At 48.0% G+C, this 18,993-nt stretch overlaps 1 protein-coding gene across 1 annotated transcript in view; it reads right to left on the bottom strand.

Annotated features, from left to right (window-relative positions):
• Nucleotides 1–9,883, bottom strand: part of LOC133264978 (AF4/FMR2 family member 1-like) — a 30,580-nt gene extending 20,697 nt beyond the window's left edge. Inside the window, exons 1-4 of the mRNA XM_061445175.1 lie at nucleotides 9,879–9,883; nucleotides 9,615–9,735; nucleotides 8,134–9,039; nucleotides 1,699–1,743 (exon numbers count right to left, since the gene is read on the bottom strand). Of these exons, the coding sequence (XP_061301159.1) occupies nucleotides 1,699–1,743; nucleotides 8,134–9,039; nucleotides 9,615–9,735; nucleotides 9,879–9,883 (1,077 nt within the window). The remainder of the gene's footprint in view (nucleotides 1–1,698; nucleotides 1,744–8,133; nucleotides 9,040–9,614; nucleotides 9,736–9,878) is intronic.
• Nucleotides 9,884–18,993: the final 9,110 nt, after the last annotated feature.

The following is an 18,993-nucleotide window of genomic DNA, read 5'->3' as shown; positions in this document are numbered from 1 at the left end:
AACTTACTTAGAGCCGGTATTTGCTGTGTTAGTGTTTATCAAGTGTGGGGCTTGGGCTAAGGTTCTTGTCTCACTAGTGGTGCTTCATGGCAATGACTTGTAACACGGGCGGGCTCTAGCAGCAGGGCGGGACGGACGTGGCCGTGGACTTGTACCTGCCCGTCCGGTTGCTCTTCACCGTCCTGGCCCTCGCCCTCGCCTCCGTCTTGGTGAGGCCCCGGGGAGCCGAGGGGGCGCGGCCCCGGGAGCCGGCGGCTGCTGAAGCTGCCCGGGAGAGCGGCCCCGGGGACCAAGCGGCGGCGGCAGCGGGGCCCGAGGCCGCGAGGGGACGGCTGCCGGTGGAGGAGGTCGAGGAGCGCAAGAAGGCGGCTGCCGAGCAGCGGGAGAAGGCGGCGGAGGAGCCGAGCCCCGCGGAGGAGCCGAGCCCTGCGACGGCCGAGAGCATTCCCCGGAAGCCGCCCGCCGAGCCCCAGGAGGATGCAGGAGACCACGCAGCATTTCCATCGTAAACCCAAGAGGCAATACCACAGCAAGAAGCCCTCTTTGAGCTCAGCGAGCCAGACCGTCATGAGCACTTGCTCCTTTTCTCCAAGCATACTTGCATTGCCCAATTAGCAGCAATCTCAGTGAAGCTTGTAGAGAGTTAAATACTTCCTATGTTTGCAGGATTAGGCTATCACAGTTAATAAAGGGAAAAGGACATAAAACCTGTCTACCAGTAGCTCTGGACTTTTTCAAAGTTCAGGAACTTCCTATTATGTTCCTATTACAGCAACAACACCCCCCTGAAAGGCTTTTCAAAACTCAAGGGGGTCAGCTAGGGAGCTCTGACTGCCAGCCATTCCTCATGCTATTCTACCTGAAACACTGCCTTTTGCTCTGACTGGCCAAGATGCCTTTGCTGCAGAGCTCCAAGACGTGGTTTCAAACCAAAGAGAGCGACTGCCTGATGGGCTATGTCTTTAGGAGCCTTTCTGCCCTGTTGCCCTGCCCTAACTCTCACCCAGGGACCAGCTAGTTGGGCTAAGCCATGGTCCGGCTAAGAGCACAGCACACAGACCGCAGCCAGGAGATAGGGATCAACCTCCAACCTGCCTCTTCTGGCACCACAGCTGGACACAGAGGACTGGGCTAAAGCTTTGGCTTGCACTGCAACAAACACGTGAACAGCCTAGCACAGACAACGATCTTTGTCTTGAACATACGCTAAAACACCTTAATGGGGGTCAATCTAGACAAAGCCTTTGGGGAAGCTGGGGCTCAGAAATTCAGAACCACTCTGTTGAAATCACACAAGACAGACTTTTCTTGTCTCCCTATTAAGTTTAAATCCTGAAGAGTGTAATACTCACTCCCAGAAATAAAGGAACTCATATGGCCTGCCACCCTCACTGCCTCTCCTGGAACACTTATCTTATTTGCACTCTGTGCTCGGTGAAAGGGTCCCATGTACTCAGACCCAGCTGAGTACTGGCAGCCTGTGCGCTGCCCACAAAGCCATCTCTGACACAGGTTGCAGAGGCAGTTTTGCATTAAGAGCTGGCTCAGATTGGCGCAAATGTACCATAATTACAGGGACAGAGAAGCCCAGTCCAGCAGCAGTGCCATGCACGCGGTGATATTCCTCCTCCTCCCCCCACCACTACTTCAATGTATACAAAACACAAACACGTCGATCTATTATTTAAGAGCACCTACCTTCAAAATTTCCTTAACGGCTTGGGCATCCCAGCGGAAGGTTTGCTACAAGCAAATAAAAAGAAGGAAGCAGCATGAGTTTCTTTGTTCCTTTACCAGCTGACTGAGATAAACAGAGGCACTCATCAAACGTTTGCTTACCAACAGTTCTACAAAGGCCACGGGAGTCCCTTAATAAGAAAAGACTAAAAAGCCCCATCAGAAGGGCACTTTATTCTACAAAGCCTGTTGTTTTCAAGTCTTTAGTAGAAGATATATTCCAATAAAGATGAGAAAGAACCAAAGTGAAAGAGAGTTCATTAAACAGTGGTGCTTGTCCAGCTGACAGGATTCCCCCTGCTTCCTAACTGGTGTCCTTCTGTGCACCCACGTGCACTCAGCAGAATAAGAAGCCAGTATAAAGCCCTAAACTGGGAGCAGGCAAAGTAAAGGTGGCTGTAAGTGGAAGAATAACCCACCGGACTCTTAAATGCCAGCTCCTGGACTCAAGGGAACACCAACTGTGATTAGAAAAGTTGAAAAGCAGTATGACTAACTTGTGCAGTTCAGGATAAAACCTTGAATGCACCGCCGGGTTAGAGCAACACGGGGAGGAGCTAGCCTGCCTTCACTACAACAGGCTTGCACAAATGTACAGGTGCACACACCCGCAAAAGAAGGGAGATTTTTATGTAGAAAACAATTTAAGAAATGCACAGGCATTCTGTTCAAGCTGCACAGCAACTGTGTGACAAAACTCTCCGAAATACCTCCAAGTCCTCTTTTCACCGGCAATTCCAAAAAACCCACACACTTCCATAAGCACATGCCCTGAGGCTTACAGAGATCTCTTAGACACACTAGAGAGAGATGAACAAGGAACTCGGGATAATAAGAATCACCCCAAAGCAAACTAAATTGCTTGAGGAACCACCTGGTACACAAAGGAGATGTCCACTGGCCATGATGTGTGGGCCAGACACCCAGCCATCAACCAGAAGCAGTGCAGTGCCCCAACCAGGCAGTAACTCAAGACAGGGACGGCATCAGCCTGCCCGGCACTGCCGTCTTTTGTGGCAGACTCAGTTACAGCCTCACAGCAGGAGGCACCAGTAGCCTGCTCCTTGGTCTCGGTGTGATAGCTGGAGGCGGAAGGGCAAAGCACGAGAAGCATTGACAGAATAGTGGCAAAAGCCCAGCTTTCTCCTCTCTGCACAATGCAGTCAACGCTCGCCAAAGCTGGGAAACTCAGAAAGTGGGCATCTTTTTGAAAAGAAGGTTTTGCCACAGATACTACAAGGAATAAGCAGCGCTGGTTTGGGGTAATGGCTGAAGAGCTTTTAAGGCTGCTGCTTTTTATCAAAGGTATTCCATTAGAAATTACAGCACACATTTTTATTCCACTCTGCCAAGGTGTGCCAAATGGAGCTGAAGGACCACACAGCTCTGGCATGTGGAAGTAGGGGGCTGAAGCTTGCTCCCTGATTTGTAAACAGCCTGCCTCGCCTAAAGACCTTTCTGCTCCTTCTCATTTCAGTAATTTCCGCCTGCTTATCTGTATGCCTCTGTCGTCACAGCCCACGTAGAGCTGCCCCTCTGACACCAATCAGCCCTGTGCTGCTTCTCAGTCCCTTTCACCTCAGGTGAAACTGGTGCCTGTAGATATGCAAGCAGCGTAGGTCAAGAAGAGCTAGAGCACGCAGGCATTTCCTATGTTGCCTGCTATCTCCTCCTAATTGAAATGGACTCGCAACGTGTGTGTGTGTGTGTGTGGCTCAAGAATACCAGCTACTGCTCTTTGCCTGGTTTCAGGCTAAATTATTAGTGCTGAGAAAACCCGAGCGAGCAGGATCAGAAAAGCCAGTTTGAGTTCCATGCCCTTCACTGTGCTGGCAGTTTTCTTTGTTTCCTAATGAGAGCTTTGCCACTGCAGCTATCAATTATCAGCAGAGAAGGTCACCTCTTCAGGCTGCTGAAAAAGTTTCCCATTTACAGCTGCTTCCAATTTAATACTATATTTTAAGAGAAATATTTGGTTACAAATTTATTTTTCCATGTCAACCGCATGGGCTTTGGCCCCTTGAATGCAACGGGGATCACAAAACTGCATATGCATGAATGAAGACTTAGTTTGAATAGAACAGGCGGGGCAAGATCAGACCAAAACCTACCACCCTGTCCTCACTTCATCTGCACGTGCTTCGCTAGCTCAGAGCGGGAGGAGATCTTGCATATTAAATGCACTCTCTGTTCACACACAAGTCACGCTAGGAATAACACACTAACTTACTCTTCAAAGTGATTTTCCACCTGCATTTCTGTGTTAAGAATCTACCCTCTAATACTATAGGTAGATGCAAGATGCACACACATAGGGCACGCTTCCAAAATGACCCAGCCAACAAAAGAGACTGTATGTATTTTAACCAAGCCTCTAATCATCTTGATTAGGGATGCAATAATGTTCTGCTGTGTACTGAAAAAGCCTGCCAAAACTTGAAGCTACAATCAACTTGATGAAAACAAACACGTAAACACAGAAATCCATACAGGTTTTTGCAGGCTATCTTAAGGAACACCAGACACCAAAGCAGATGCTCTGCCAAAGATTTACCACTAAAGAGATGATAATACATCTCTGATACAAAGACAGGTCCAACAATCTGAAGCATGGCTTACTCCATCCACCTGGTTTTAGAGGATGTGGTGACAAAGCTGCTTTTGGGGAAAGCTGAAGCAACCGTTCCTAGTTACCTATTCAGGAGAGCGTTTATTGGAACAAATACGAAGACTGTGTGAATATACCTGTGATTAAAATAATTTCTAGTCAGGCAGGCACCATCCTGCAAGCAAACTATCAGCATGGGTGGTCCTTAAGCATGTTTTTAAGGGATGTTTATCGCTTGCTGCAGACACAGTGCACTTGTTCAACAGATCTCTTTCTTTCATCCGCTCACCGATTCCCACAAGTGTTTGACGCATGGGGAACGTCTACCCTTTCTTAAGAGGGCAAACAAAACTGGCAGCTGCTGCAGTAAAAATGGCCCCTGCAAGCCACAGGAGAACTGGCTACACAGGGGAAACCGCAACACTGGTGTCGAGCAAACAAAAGCAGCAAAACCGCATCAAGTACGGGAGGTACAGGCAGGTAGTTAACACAAGATTTTCTTCTGACTTCTTTCAGGTTCAGGAATTGTAGGGGTTGTTTTTTATATTTGTTTCTGTTTTAAAGTTCACACAAAAAGAGTTATTAGCCTTTTTATAAGGAAAAATATGGAACTTGAGCTGAAGCTTACCGAGGTGTCTTCGCACTGTTGCCTGTGGGCTTTGCACTAAGCCAATAACAAACCAGATAAAGTGTGCACAGACTTCGAAACAAGCTGTATTTTAAGGATGAGTATCCCTTCCCTGACTTCAGCGTGGGAATACTTGCACACCCTTAGGTTTCCCTTGGTGCTATTTTTGTATTGGCTCAAAACCATTCAAATCAGAAGCTCAAAAAGGGACTTTTGTTATCTAGTCACAAAATCTTGGTTGATATAATTTGTTTAAATTCTCAGATTGCACAGAGCTAAATATGTCTTTCATGACTGCTCCATGAATTATAGCTACAGACTTTAAAGGCCATTTTGTTACGTGGAAATTGCCTGAGGGTTCGTTGCTACTGCAAAATAACGTTCAGATACTGTTTGGCAGCCGAGTCCCCGTAGCAGCAGCTCGAGCTGTTCTACGAAATTCGGGAAGCTGCAGTCAGAGAACGACAAACCCATGAGCAGAGAAGGCAATTTTCTGAGCAGATTGCCTAAGGCTAGGATTAATTTTCACAGAGGGTTAATAATTACCGCAAGACGCACCGTTTTTAGCGCAGAAAATTCACTTCATTTCATCAAAAACACAATGGCCACAACAAACAAGACAAAAGGTGGAAGAGAGAAGGAAAGGCAAAATGCAACTCAAAGAAAACTGAAACGGAAACCCAACTTTCAAAAACCTTCCTATCCGACTGTCCTTGTGGAAAGAGAAGAAACTTGGTTCCAGTGCTGCACTAACAAGGCACCTCACACTGCAGCAGCTGTAAAATGTACGTTTGGGGATGCACTTGTTCAAGTTTTCTTCTAGCTTCAGGTAGCCAGCTGGGTGGGTTTAGCAGTGCAGGAGGAGCAGAAACAAGCAACGCATCCTACATCTCCCTCACCAACTTAGTTCTTGACCGTAATGGAGCAAGACTCTTGTAATTCCAGCAAAGCAAAGCTAAAGTCCATCTGCTTGCCATTGCTCCCAGCGTTAAGTTTCACTTCTACATTTCATGAAAAACAAAAACCATGCTATACTTTTTGCTTTATGCACACTAAAGCAATACTGAGGCACCACAGAAATGTACAGAATGGCTCTGCCTCATCCAGTGAGACAGAAATCTTCAAAGTTACATCAAAATCTACTTGTTCTCGTATTTGTGTTTACGCTGCTCGCTTGGTTTTGACACTCGCGACTTCATGGCAGACTACAAATCAAAGCCACCAGGCTCAAAGTCCACAGGAGCCTTCTAAAATAATTTATCTGGGTGCTATTTCAGGTCCTCTGTGAGCCCCAGTTTAACCAGCAGGTTGCATGCAGCCAAGTCCCCTGTGGACGATTTCACAAGCGCGCTTAACCCATTCAAGTCCACTCCTCTCCTTTCCAAGGCAACCTAAAGTTGAGTCACTGAAACAATGCCATACCTCCAGGCACTCTCCTGCTTCTGTCCCAGGGTCAACCCAGAAGCCCCACTCACAGACAAGACAAGACAAGACAAGACAAGACAAGACAAGACAAGACAAGACAAGACAAGACAGCAGCTCCAGCCTGCCACCACCCTTGCTGCAGGTTTGAAAACAAACCAAACCGTTTCCATCAACTTCTACTCTTGCTTTCTTCAGCTGACAATGAAGGCTCCTGGCAATGGAAGCATTTTACATCAAAATGCTCAGTAAACAATGGGTGCACTGTCCTGTTCCTGCCTGGCTGCCTGGAGGAAATAAAACAGTCCTCAAAGATATTACATGCTTTTCTAACTCCAAGATGGATTATTTTGCTCAATCTCAAACTAAATGCATGGACCTCTTTCTTGTGTCCAAAGAGCTTCGGAGAAAAAGAAAAAAAATCACAGGTTTGCCTTCCTTTGCCTGAAGGTTTCAAGTTTCTCAGAAGCTCTAGCTTTACTTCCTAAAGCAATTTAACCACTTGAGGGTTTATGTACTGCTGGAGGTCAGCAGGAATCAGGCTATTAAAAGCTAAAAGGCATTTTGCAACAAAATTCTAGTCACTTAGATCCAAACCCAGCATAGCTACTGTTTGGTTGGGTTTAGTCTGTGTCTATTACTTGTTTCTTTTCAAACCTGGGCATTAAGGTACCTGTTAACTTCTCATCAATGTCATTTTGCCAGTTTCCTCTCCTTTTCCACAAGAAATTGCCTACAGCCATTTGCAGCTGATCAACACCCTCTTCCACAAAAGGCAGAAGGCACCCACACTCTCCCTTTCTCCTACAAAGGCAAAACACAATCTTAAAACTCTCTCCACCTCTCTCCTTGCCCAGCTGCCTTAGGTCTCAGTCCTTGGCAGAGAAAGGTCAAGTGCAGTGACCAGAACTAAGATATGCTCGAGCTTGCTGCCCAGGATGCCTTCTGCTGACAACAACAAACAAAAGAGCTCTGCTCCTTTTGCTCATAGCTGGGGGACAAGAAAGAGCCTACAGTCTTTCCCTGAATGCAGAATTTTAGAGGGCTTTCAGGGTCTTGCTTATGATTTACAATCCCACTTCTGCACTAAATTTCCTTCGAGAAACTGCTCAAAAAACATTCCATGGAGCGGGAAACAGAATGGTCTCGTGCTTCCCAAGGGCTAAGTCCATCTGGTAGAAATCTTCAGGATATTTTTTGTTTACATCGATACTTCCCTGAGGGTCTACAGTTACATCGTACAAACTCACTTAGGAGAGCCCTGTGGTGTTCACAGACAACTACCCAAAACCCCAAAAAGCCCAAAAACCTTCATCCTACCAGGTGACCATAGAACTCCCTGCACAGTCAGCTGTCCCAGTACTCAGCGAACATATGGGACTTCTACTCACCAGCACTGAGTACCAACCCCCTGACCTCTCAGCGTATCATTTCCCCCTTCTTCTTTTCAACAATCTTTACAGGCAAGACAAAAGTCACAGCAACAGAAGCAGTCGCTCTAACCATAAGGCCTGCTGCAGCCTCACTGATAAAACAGACACGGAATCATGGCGAGTGCTGCATTTTCACCATCCAGGTATCTCCCCCAGATGTACTGGCAAAAGGCACTCTTAAAATACACCTTCTAAAAGTGATAAAGTGTGCACAGCCATCAATGCTGCTCGTAGTCTCTGCCCTTTGGTGACCTGTCCTCCCATAGCTGAGCTTACCCTGCCAGCAACAGAGTCTCCTAACTCACCTTTACGGGCTCAGAAGGGATTTCTGATTTGAATAGTCTGGCTCTGGCATTCACCTTCAGATCTGAGATCTTTTCAAAGGGCTCTCTATGGTATTCCTCCAGGAGAGGTTTGAGATCTGGCGATTCCTCTCGCGCCTGATCTTGGACATCCATTGGTCTCACACAGGCAGTTGGTTTCTGCTGCATCGCGCTGGGCTTTGATGGCAAAGCTGTAGGAACCGTCCGAGAGGAAGGCCGAGTGTTGCTGCTCAGGTCAATGTCTGAGCCGTCCTGACTTTCCTCTTCCTCTGATCCTGTCACTAGGTCCTGAAACGATTTTCTTTGACTGTAGGTCAGCTCCTGGCTTTTGCTGCTCTTTTCTGACTTGGAACTGACGTGCAGGTCGGAACGCAGAGGTGACAGAGGTTCCAGTGGAGGAGGCAAAGGTGTCAGAAATGAAGAAAATGAGAAAATGGAGTAGTCCAGATCATGAGCACGACCTTCACCAGCCGCACGCCTGTCACTTCCCTTGCGATGAAGACCTTCGTGACTTTCCTTGTCACCACAACTGCGTTTGCGACTTTGGCTCTGACCGTTGGATGAGCTGCCGCTCTGCACGTGCAAACCTGAATGCGGTTTTGTCCTTGATTGTGCCTTTTCGCAGGGACTTGAGCGGTGAGCAGGAGGAGCACTTACAGCCGTAGTGGGTGGATGGTGGGCTGTGTCGTGGAATGAAGGTGATGATGTAGGGCTGGTATTTTCATCAAGGGAGTGTGGGAAATGAGGTGCTTCAGGTGAGACCGGAGGAAGGACTTCCTGAAGCCCTAAGAAATTCCATTGGGTTTTGGAGTTGATGAGCCCCATGACATCCTCATAATTGCCCAGCACGTTCCGAATTTGGTTTGACAAGTCATCTCCTTTATGAGTCTGCAACAGAAGAACAGAGGCAGAAATGGAAAAAGCACGGACCCTCAACTTCAGGAGACTCAGCTCTGTAAGAGAGATTCGTCAGGATCTTAATTGCATCACTGTGTATCACCACAAGCAAAGTTAGGCAAGCTCATCTTGATCCTGCAGTGCAGTCCCTCCAAAGCAAGTGGGACTGCTCTGCTCACTCTTAGTTCTTCTGAGCCAAACTTGTAGGTGTGCCTGCAGTCTTCAGGAACACTAACAGCAGACCCGTTTGTTTCTATCACAGCTGCACACAGACAGGCAGCCAAGCTGCTCTTGGGTGCTCTCCCTCAAATTCCCAAACTACAGGAAGTAGCCTCCAAATGAATCTGCCCAGCCCAAAGACCTTACTGCGCTTGCACCATCTTCAGAGCTTTAAACCCATACTCTGATGAGCTTAAGTTAAGCAGATGGGAAGATGCTGGTTCTGCACGTGTCACACTCAACTCTGCTACACCATATGCAGAAGCCACAGCTCTGCTCTTACGCTCCAACCATCTTTCCTCCTCTCCCTCCACCACACCGCCCCCCCCCCCCCCCGCCCCCATTACCTTGTAGGGTGCTGCAAAGACGGGAGGCTTCTCAGGGAGCTTGTTTTTCTCCTGCTGAGCCTCCCCAATTCGTCTCTCTCTCTCTCTAGCATGCAGCAGGTTTCTGTCCTCATTGCATAAGCTTTAGGAAAGAGAGAAAGAAAGGATGGTTAACGCTTTACACCACTGTTACCAACGAGTACCTACTGTGCTTCTCAGACAACAGTGCATGTCCAGCATGAAAGTCATTTTGAACAGGATGCTTACAGTTGGCAAATCAGTTACGTCATGTCACCGCATGGTGCTATAATACATACAAGGTACAGCAAGCATCCTTCTCGGGGCTTTCTACTCTTGATACCATACATCAAGAAAGGTGGGAAGGGAAAAACTATCCGTCCATTGAATCATCAAACACTGGTTCCAGACTCTTTTCAGTGGTGCTCAACGGCAGGATGAGGACCAATGGCCACAAACTAAAAGTCAAGAAGCTTCACCCCAACGTGAGGAAGAACTTCTTTACATCAAGGGTGGCAGAGCACTGGAACAAGCTGCCCAGGAGAGTAGTGGTGGCCCCCTCTCTGGAGACATTCCAAACCTGCCTGGGCACCTTCCTGTGTCATCTGCTCTAGGTGGCCCCGCCTTGCCAGGGCGGGTGGGCTGTATGATCTCCAGAGGTCCCTTCCAACCCTCACGGTTCTGTGATTCTGTCTAACTCTTCACCTGAGGGTAAAAAAGAATCTACTATTTTGAAGGTGTTGCCACTTTCAGAGACTGAACTTTGCCAGCTTTATAAAGAGGCTTGAAAACTTAGTCTTTACTTTAAATTGGCAGTCAGAAAGCTGCTTGCTTACCTGCCAAACCATGCAGTTCCATTTAAAGCAATCGTGCAAATGTATTTAAAGTGGTGGTCTCAGAAATCTGGAAAGCACCAGGTCAAATCCCCCTGTTCCTCCTCAACCGCATACGCATACACTCAATTCCGCCAGCCCCACATCAAAACAGCAATAAAGCTGCGTCACATGCGCAGCAGAATAACTTCACGGAAAGCCAGATACTTTAAACTACACCATCTCTGTGAAATACTCCTGCAAAATCTGGGACTATTAATGGACATTTGTCAAGCAGCAGCACGGAGGCACAGTATGTGGATGCAGGCATTGGCCTCCTCTCCTGCTTCTACTCTACTCACAGGCACACTAAGTGGATGCATTATTTTTCTCTCTTCCCTCCTCTTTCTACCCTACCGCACAGTCTACTGCATACATGCAATTCCTATATTCTTCTTAGTACACTCAACTTCTCGAGCGTCCCAGTTTGGAAGGGAAGAGCCTTGCCTTCCCCACCACTGACATTTTCTCAAAGACCACACCGATGATCCCCTACTGAAGGTCAAGCTAGAGGCCTGGCTTTCCTGAAACAGTTAATCAAGAGGTCCAATTCCTGCAGAAGTGGCTTCCTGACACAATGTGAGCTATGGAAAACTGCTGTCTGATGGCAAGCTTCCTGCTAGGCCCTGCTCCCATGTGCCCTCCTGCCACCCAAGAAAACGGCTGTGTGACCTCCAAGACATCAAGCGTGTCCCTAGCCTTGGAGCCAAGCCAAGCTTCACAGCCAGCCAGTGGCACTAACACTTATGCTGTAGCCCCTCTTAGCACGCAGCCTATTAAAGCAACGGGCTGATACAGCAGGCCAGTAAATCATGCCAGTAAGTCATCATACAAAGGAAAGGGAAAGGATGCCGCAAACTTAAGCCTTTGCCACTTGAAGTGCTCCCAGTCTCCCCACATGCAGAGAGAGCAGGTAGTCAGAGCTAGAGAAGAGGTCAGCTGTTAACGAAGCAGCCAACCTTCCCGTCCTGCTTCCCCAAAGCTCAGGGCTCTGTCATCTTGCAGTCTGCAACGTAAAGCCACCTCTTGGCTTCAAGCCTGTCGAAAAGCACCACTGTGAAAACACACTGCGGAGCGCCAAACTTCTGCGCAGGATATACCACCAGTTTTAATTCCTTGTACTCATCCCTCGCCTGGAGCACAGGGGAGCGGGGGGGGCTAAAGAGCAACGAGAGGAGTTTCTCCCCTTGGCATTTCTGACACGCTCGTTAAAGCATCCTAAAAGCTAACAAGGCATTTAACGGGTACCTTAAACGGCACTGCGTCATCAAACACCGTGACTTCAGAAAAGCTGCCTCCCCCATGCCGAGGGTGAAGTTGACTTTAGACAGGATGCCCCCTGCCCCCCAGCAGCCAGAACACAGTCACCCGAAAACGATTTAACCGCCACTGCTGCATTCGCTTGAATTCTACTGCCTGACAGCAGCGACATCGGACCCTTCGTTTCCGTACTCTTCTCTACAACCATTTCCCACCTATCCAGCAGACCTGCACACAGGCAGACGCAACCTCCCATTTACACTGCCAGTTCTCCAACCCAATCGAACAGAAACCATTTACCACCCCTTCAAACAGCGCTGCGGGCAACCACAGAAACCTGTTTAGGCTGGGCTGGCTACAAGAGAAAACCACCAAAAGAGATACGGACAAGTCCCCAGGGGAGGAGAAAATCAGTTTCCCAGTGTTGTTAACTTGCTGGGGAGGGGTTTGACAGCGAGAATTAGGACTCTGGGTTTCCAGCTAAAAGCAGCTTTATGCTGAGCTGAGGCAGCGGCGCCTCAGTGAGCGAAACGCATCAACGGAATCCAGCCAGGACGCCTCTCCACACACACCGCACCAACAGCAAACTCTGCCCGGCAAGGAGCGAAGGCATCATTACCACACCAACAGCGACACAAGCTCTTTAACGCCCTACCTCGACTGGGCAGCCGTCGCCAAGTTTAACGCCCCAAGTGTCTTCTCTCCATGAGTTCTCTCCCCAGCTACCCAGGCTCTACCCGGCTGCCAACGCCTCCTCGTCCATGTGGCGGTGCCGCGTCGCCCTCCTCCGGACGCCCGTCAGCGTGCGGCTCCAAGCGGCCACCGCACCGCAGCCCTCGCTCCCCGCAGCCCGGCGCCCCGAGCCCGGCCTGCCTCACACTCATCTTGACAGACATCCGGGCAGCCGCGCCCTCCTCCGGCGCCAGTCATGCCCGGCCGGCGACGAGGAGGACGATGCGGGCCTCGGCACTTTCAGCTGGGAGGGGGGAACTCACGGGGGGGACCGGACCTGACCACACGGCCCTCTGTGAAAAACCAAGATCTGGCTCGCAGCGTGCCAACATCAACCGCGGCCCGCTGCTCTTTTAGTCCTCTGTCGCTTTATGGGGAGCGGGTCTGGCAGCAGCTCACTGCCCCCACGAGTACCCGCACTGTGGTGCGCCCACCACCCTTTTTAGCAGCGCTGTCATGGTACGACCCAACCTCCTAAATTGGGCAGGCGGTTCTGTCAGTCAGCGCAGCAGAGCGGCGCGATTGGACAGGAGCGGGCGGGTGGGCGGGCACTGCCGCCGCCGCCGCGCACGAGTCTCTTCAGCCTGGCCGCTTGCAGCCGGCGCTCTGTGGACAGCGGGCGTAGCGCTGCGAGCGGCGGCTCCCTGCCCGCTGCCGCATCCCTCCCAGCGGCTTGCGCGTGTGCGTATGGGTGTGCAACGTTTGCTTGCTTTCGTAGAGGAAAAGAGGCTCGCGTGGCTTTTAGCGTTTTCAAAAGCAAGTACAGGACGCACGTGGCTACGCAGGTGTAGCGAATGGAAAGCCGAGGCGGCTGCTGCTGCTGCTGCTGAAGTTGCAACTGCCCATGCTTGAAATTGCAGGCTAAGAAACTTGGGGAAAATAAAGCCTCTGGTGGCGGTTTGTAGACTCACTCGAAAGCAGATTTAAACCAACACTGAAGCAAGGTTACACTCCTCATTTTCTGGTTCAGGGCACAACTCCCATCAAAGCACTGGGCAGATAACCAGGGAACAGTTTATACCCCATTTATAGCAAATAGTAAATTACAATTTTAGAGGCCATTTACAGAAAGCTTCTACATAAAGCTACATAGTTTTAAGTGCATAGTTTAAAAATGTAAAAACAACCAGAAAACGGTTGGGTTCTTCCCATTCCACATCTTTGTCCCGAAAGGAAAGATCCCTCAGGGGAGGACTCCTCACGCTCTTCCCCTGCTCCAGCGTGGGCTCCCTCCCAGGGCACACAGTCCAATGTGAATCCTCCCCAGAGGTGGCAGTTCTTCAGGAATGGCTCCAGCATCAGCCCCTTCCATGGGGTGCAGTCCTTCAGGAACACTCTGCTTCAGCGTGGGGCCCCCATAGGGTCACAAGTCCTGCCAGCAAACTCGAAGGTTACGGAAGGGGCCAGGATTTTCTTTTTCCCCTTCTTACATACATTATCCCAGAGGCGCTACCGCTGTTGCTGATGGGCTTGGCCTTGGCGGGTCTGTCTTGGAGCCAGCTGGCATTGACTACACTGCACACGGGGGAAGCTCCTGGCAGCTTCTCACCGAAGCCACCCCTGCAGGCACCACCCCAATACAACTCAGCAAAGCTTTTGCCTGTGCAGGCTACACAGACCCCCTGCTTAGGGAATTTCAAGGGGTGCGACTTGTCATATGGCTTGCAGCATATGTCATACGGCTTGCAGCATATGTCAGTCATATGGCTTGCAGCAGGTTCCAATGCTAGATGTGGACATAACGTACACTATCCAATATCACAGCATTGAAGAAATGCGCTGCACCGCGGCGAGCCAACTGTATCTACACCCCCCCTAGATGTAGGCAGCAGTCTTGCATTTGCTCTGCGGTATGAGGTTTAAACACGCATTTTCTTAACGGGTCAATGCTTTAATGTTTTCCTGCATAATCAGTCTTGTAGTCATGGAAGAAGCCATTGAAAAGAAGGCTTTTCACTATGATACTGAATGCAGTTACATTTCTTATTTCTCCATGCCATAATTCAACTTCTGTATTTCAGTGCTTGTCTCACTAATGCCTATGAAACCCTGCGAGACAGTTAAAAAACCTAACCCTGCTTCACGCTGCCTACCATCCATTTCTTCAAAGCACAGAGCACAGACTTCTGCTGAGGCTCTGAAGAGACTGCAAACCTGCAAATAATCAAGAGGATGACCCAATAGAACTGTGGCACAGAGGTACCTGCTGGCCTTTTTTTGAACATATTCCTTAAACAGATACACTGTGATGAAAAGGGCACTTAAGAAATGTTAGAATCACTGACACCCAGGCACTGACCAAGACATGACCATGAACCACTGGTAGTCTTCAGGACAAACCTATCCTGGTAGTGAAATACCTGCTTACAAGAGAAGGGGAGTCAGTGTTCGTAACAAGCTCTTTGGGTCTTGCTCCTCGAGCCTCTACCCCAGTGCTGTCATTGCCCCAACAACAAAATGAACGCCATTTTCATTGCAAGACTTGATGAAAAACGCTAAGTTCCTGGGGAACATTTCAAGTCTGATAAATGAGCGTTTCCCTGAAGAAAGCTTCCTGCCAGAACATACCCTGTAACCTGTAGACCCCCCCCCCCTTGCTTCTCTTTTCAACATTAGCACACTGCAGCTTTTCCCACCTGTGTTTTTATTCACTGATCAGGGATAGAAGTGTCCCCTTTTTCAGGTCCTTGTCTCTGACAGATGTGTTGCAAGTGAAGGAAACTGACCCCATTAGGTACAATGCAAACAAAACAAATCGATAACATAAGCTTCTTGTACTCTGCAGCTTATCCTTAACTCAAAAGGGCACTTCTGAGGTGAAGAGGATTACCAGAGTAATACTTCTGAAAAACCTAACAGGACAAGCTTCCTACTGGTGATCCTAATTCCAAATGTATTTAAGCTGTTTATGAGCATGTGAATTTTAGAAGATCCATTCTTACCTACTTATGCACTGAATAAAAATGGGAGTCTCCAGAGATAAAGCCTCTCATTTAAATAAACACTGCATAGAAATTCAAATCGAAGAGAAGAACAAGCAAAGGTGTGCAGGCAAACTGGATGCCGTTGTTTCTCGATTCTGAATTCCTGAAAATGCCGCGCTACTGACCTCAGGCATCAGCGATGAAGCACAGGTGGTGGGAACATTAGATGTATTTTATGTACACAGCACCATCTTACCTGGCCATATACTTACAATTTTACATGGGAGAAAGAAAAAAAACAAAACACGTGGGCACGCATGGGGGTAATATTACGAAATAAATCTTTGCACATTGTGTTTTCAAGAAGCATTAAATAAAACAAACACCAACAGAAAGAAAAACTTAACAGTAGCAATCAGTACCTAGCGTTGGTTGCAAGATTCCAACAAAACCGAATCAGGGACTGTTCAAAGGGGAATACAGCATCCCTTACCTCAAGAAAAAATGCAGTGTGACATTACACTAATAAAGATATGATAACCCATTAAGTTTCTGGCACAAATCCCAGAAGCTTAAGTATTGTGAAACAGTCAAGCAGAGTACCAATGAAGAAGGAATAGATACCAAGCGATATTAAAATCATTAAATGCATGGCTAGTAAGCTTTCCTAAAATCTCTTTGCTGTAAAGTAGAACATCTTGCGTCTTTCTCCACCAGTAGTCCAGGAATAGCCATGCAGCCTGTGCTACTGTAAAGCACAGGTTATAAACCATAAACCACACAATTTTAAGGGCTCCATGTACCTGGAGAAATAGATTCACCTGATCCCAGAACTTCTGCTTCCAAATACACTTGGAAGGCAGGCAAAATTCAGAAACCCATACGTGGAAGCATACACAAAAAACAGCTTAACAAGGTGAATGAAGCTGTGTGCTGTAAGCAGTGGCAAGTCTGAAGAAGGCTGAGGCAGCAAAATTCTCTGCTGACCCTGAATCAACAAAGCACTTTTACATAGCCTTGCTTTATAGCACCTTCTTAAACTTGGCACTTTCCAGAGCCAAAGCTGACTGCCAGCAGCACATCCTTGCTGGGCAAATCATGAAAAGCAGTTAGATTTCACCACACAGCATAGCTACGGTGAGGCTAGAGCAGCAGCAGGCCAAAGGGAAGAAACTGAGTAAAATACCTGAGAGAATCAAAAAAAAAACCCAACGACTTTAACAACAACAGAAGACTAAGTTGGATGCAGCCTGTTACGAAAGAAACTGCTTTACAGATGTTAGGAATCGAACACTTCTGAGAAAAGAAATTGAAACAACCCTTTCTCCTTCAATATTTAAATTGATGAAAATAGATTTCAAAGACAAATCACCTTCTCCCAGGAACCAGACCGCAGCAGAGGCTGCGCCCTACAAGCTTTTGACAGCCATCGGGAGCAATTTGCATCCTCTTCCTTGCCATTATCCACTTATCGTTCCGAATGCCATAAAATATTCCATAACCATATGAACCAGCATTGCTTTTCTCAATCCAAATGCGTGCAGAAATCCAAATGAGTGCAGAAATCCTTACTTTAAAGGCTGGCTTGCTTCACACAGATCACTGGGATGGCAACATTGCCCCCTGCTACGCTGAGGCTGTGAAAAGGACAGGATGCGAAGCAGTGGGGCTGGTGCAGGAAGTATCAAGGCAAGGTATGTTGTAAACAAACACCTCACCTCCCTGCGATGAGTAGTTTCCATGGGACAAGGGACTGCTCTCATCCGTGAGAATCACAGAATCATTTAGGTTGGAAAAGGACATGAAGATCATGCAGCCCATCCATTAGCTAGCACTACCATGTCCACCACTGAAAGGTGTCCCTAAGCGCTACATCTACACGAGGGTCACGTTGATATCCAGTGTTAATCACTGTCCGTTTTGCAGCAGATTCTGGTTTACCAAAGAGCTGATGCCTTTCGTAAAGACAGAATGTTAGATATGAGACTCCTCCTCTCCCACTCAGTCATTATGATGCTTGCATTGATGGGGGGACTATTGTTTTCAAACCTCTCAGAATTTGTCACAGCACCTGGGAAGCCACGAATACATCAAATTATCCATACCTGTCGCTGCTGCTCTTGTCCATTATGACGCCTTCAGGTGAGTCACGTCAATACTAATGGAGTATCTTCAACTGGAAGACGAAAAAAAGATATCAAACATCTTTTTTACAAAAGAACAACGCATTGTGCTCAGTAGATGTCACTCAAGCTGTGCTTCAACGGTCACAAAGGCCAACCCAGGAACGTCCTTCCTCAGAGTCAGCAGAGAGAAAAAAGAGAAAGTCAAACGAGCAAGCGTGAAAAATCTTGGGTTTCCAGAGCAGCGACTCATTACAGTACAGTGATGGCCAGAATGCCTGTTACAGCAAACAAAACATAAACCCCAACTGTTAATTTCCTTTGTCTGTGTGTTTCGGTGCACACAGTCTCCAAAGTTATTTTTCACTGCAAAATTTAAGACTCACCCCTCTGCACTCTCCTGCAGGTATTTCAGAGCTGTGTGAATCCCTCAATTCTCCCCAGCAGCCTAAATCGTCTTTCAGTTACGTTCAGGACGATGGTGTGAAATACTACACAACAGGAAGGTTAGATGTAACCTAAAGAACAGATTTCTTCCGCAAGACAACAAATCCTTTGAATTTCTGAGGTTCACTAGTTTGACAGATTTCTGCACAATCCTCAATATTGGCAGGCTGAGGCACAATCTCTGCATCAAACACACCTACAGTTCAAGACACCGACTTCTGGAAAAGCTCGTAAATGCTGGGAATGCTCCCGTAAACACCTCTGCTGGTTTCAGAGAGACCTGTTAGAGCCACAAACAAGCCACAAGCACTCATCACTATATTGTAACGAGTGTTTGCAGAGATTGGCCTTAGATGTTTAGGAACAACAAAATATGTTCAGTATTCACCTGCCTGGAACAGCAAGGCAGCAGGAGCCCCTGCTGAGCCCTTCATCATTCAACCCAGCGAGCTACATGGCAGCTGTTCTGAATACCTGCCTAAAGCAAGGGGTCTGGGTCAAGATCTCCAGGGAGCTATGCACAGAGCCTGAGCTGTCCCACTGGCATCCCAGGAATTCCAGGATGAATGGGAGAACCAAGATACCCATTTTCCCCTTCCCCCAGCAGTGATGCTGCATTTCAGGGCAGCTCTTAAAGAGAACTACAGGCTTGGCCAAGAGTATGACAAGCCAGGCTATAGGCTCCACTACAGTTAGTTCAACTTCAAATATGCCATCAGGGCACTGCCTTCAGACAGCCAGATAGCCCTGTGATGAATGGAAACAGCTGTGAAAAGGGGAAGGAGTGGAGAGAAAAAAACCAAGCATTAAAAATACAGCTACAGATTAAAAGGTAACTCCAAATACAAATTCAAAGCAGCAGTGTTGAGGAAGCAAGGAGAAAACAAGGGGAAGGACGTTGCATCAATTACCGCAAGAGAGCGACCCCCTCCCATCCCTGTAACAGCAGAAGAAAAGAAACAAGCCTGGAAACACAAAGACATGGAGAGCAAGCCTAGATTAAAGCGCAGGAACACCTCAGTAG

Source organism: Pezoporus flaviventris, unplaced genomic scaffold (assembly GCF_033815535.1).
Source record: "Pezoporus flaviventris isolate CSIRO_AGI_PZ_B2104156 unplaced genomic scaffold, CSIRO_AGI_Pfla_v1 ptg000002l, whole genome shotgun sequence".
Classification (NCBI taxonomy): domain Eukaryota; kingdom Metazoa; phylum Chordata; class Aves; order Psittaciformes; family Psittacidae; genus Pezoporus; species Pezoporus flaviventris.
The sequence above is the reverse complement of the archived record's forward strand: the minus strand, read 5'-3'. Positions and strand labels throughout refer to the sequence as shown.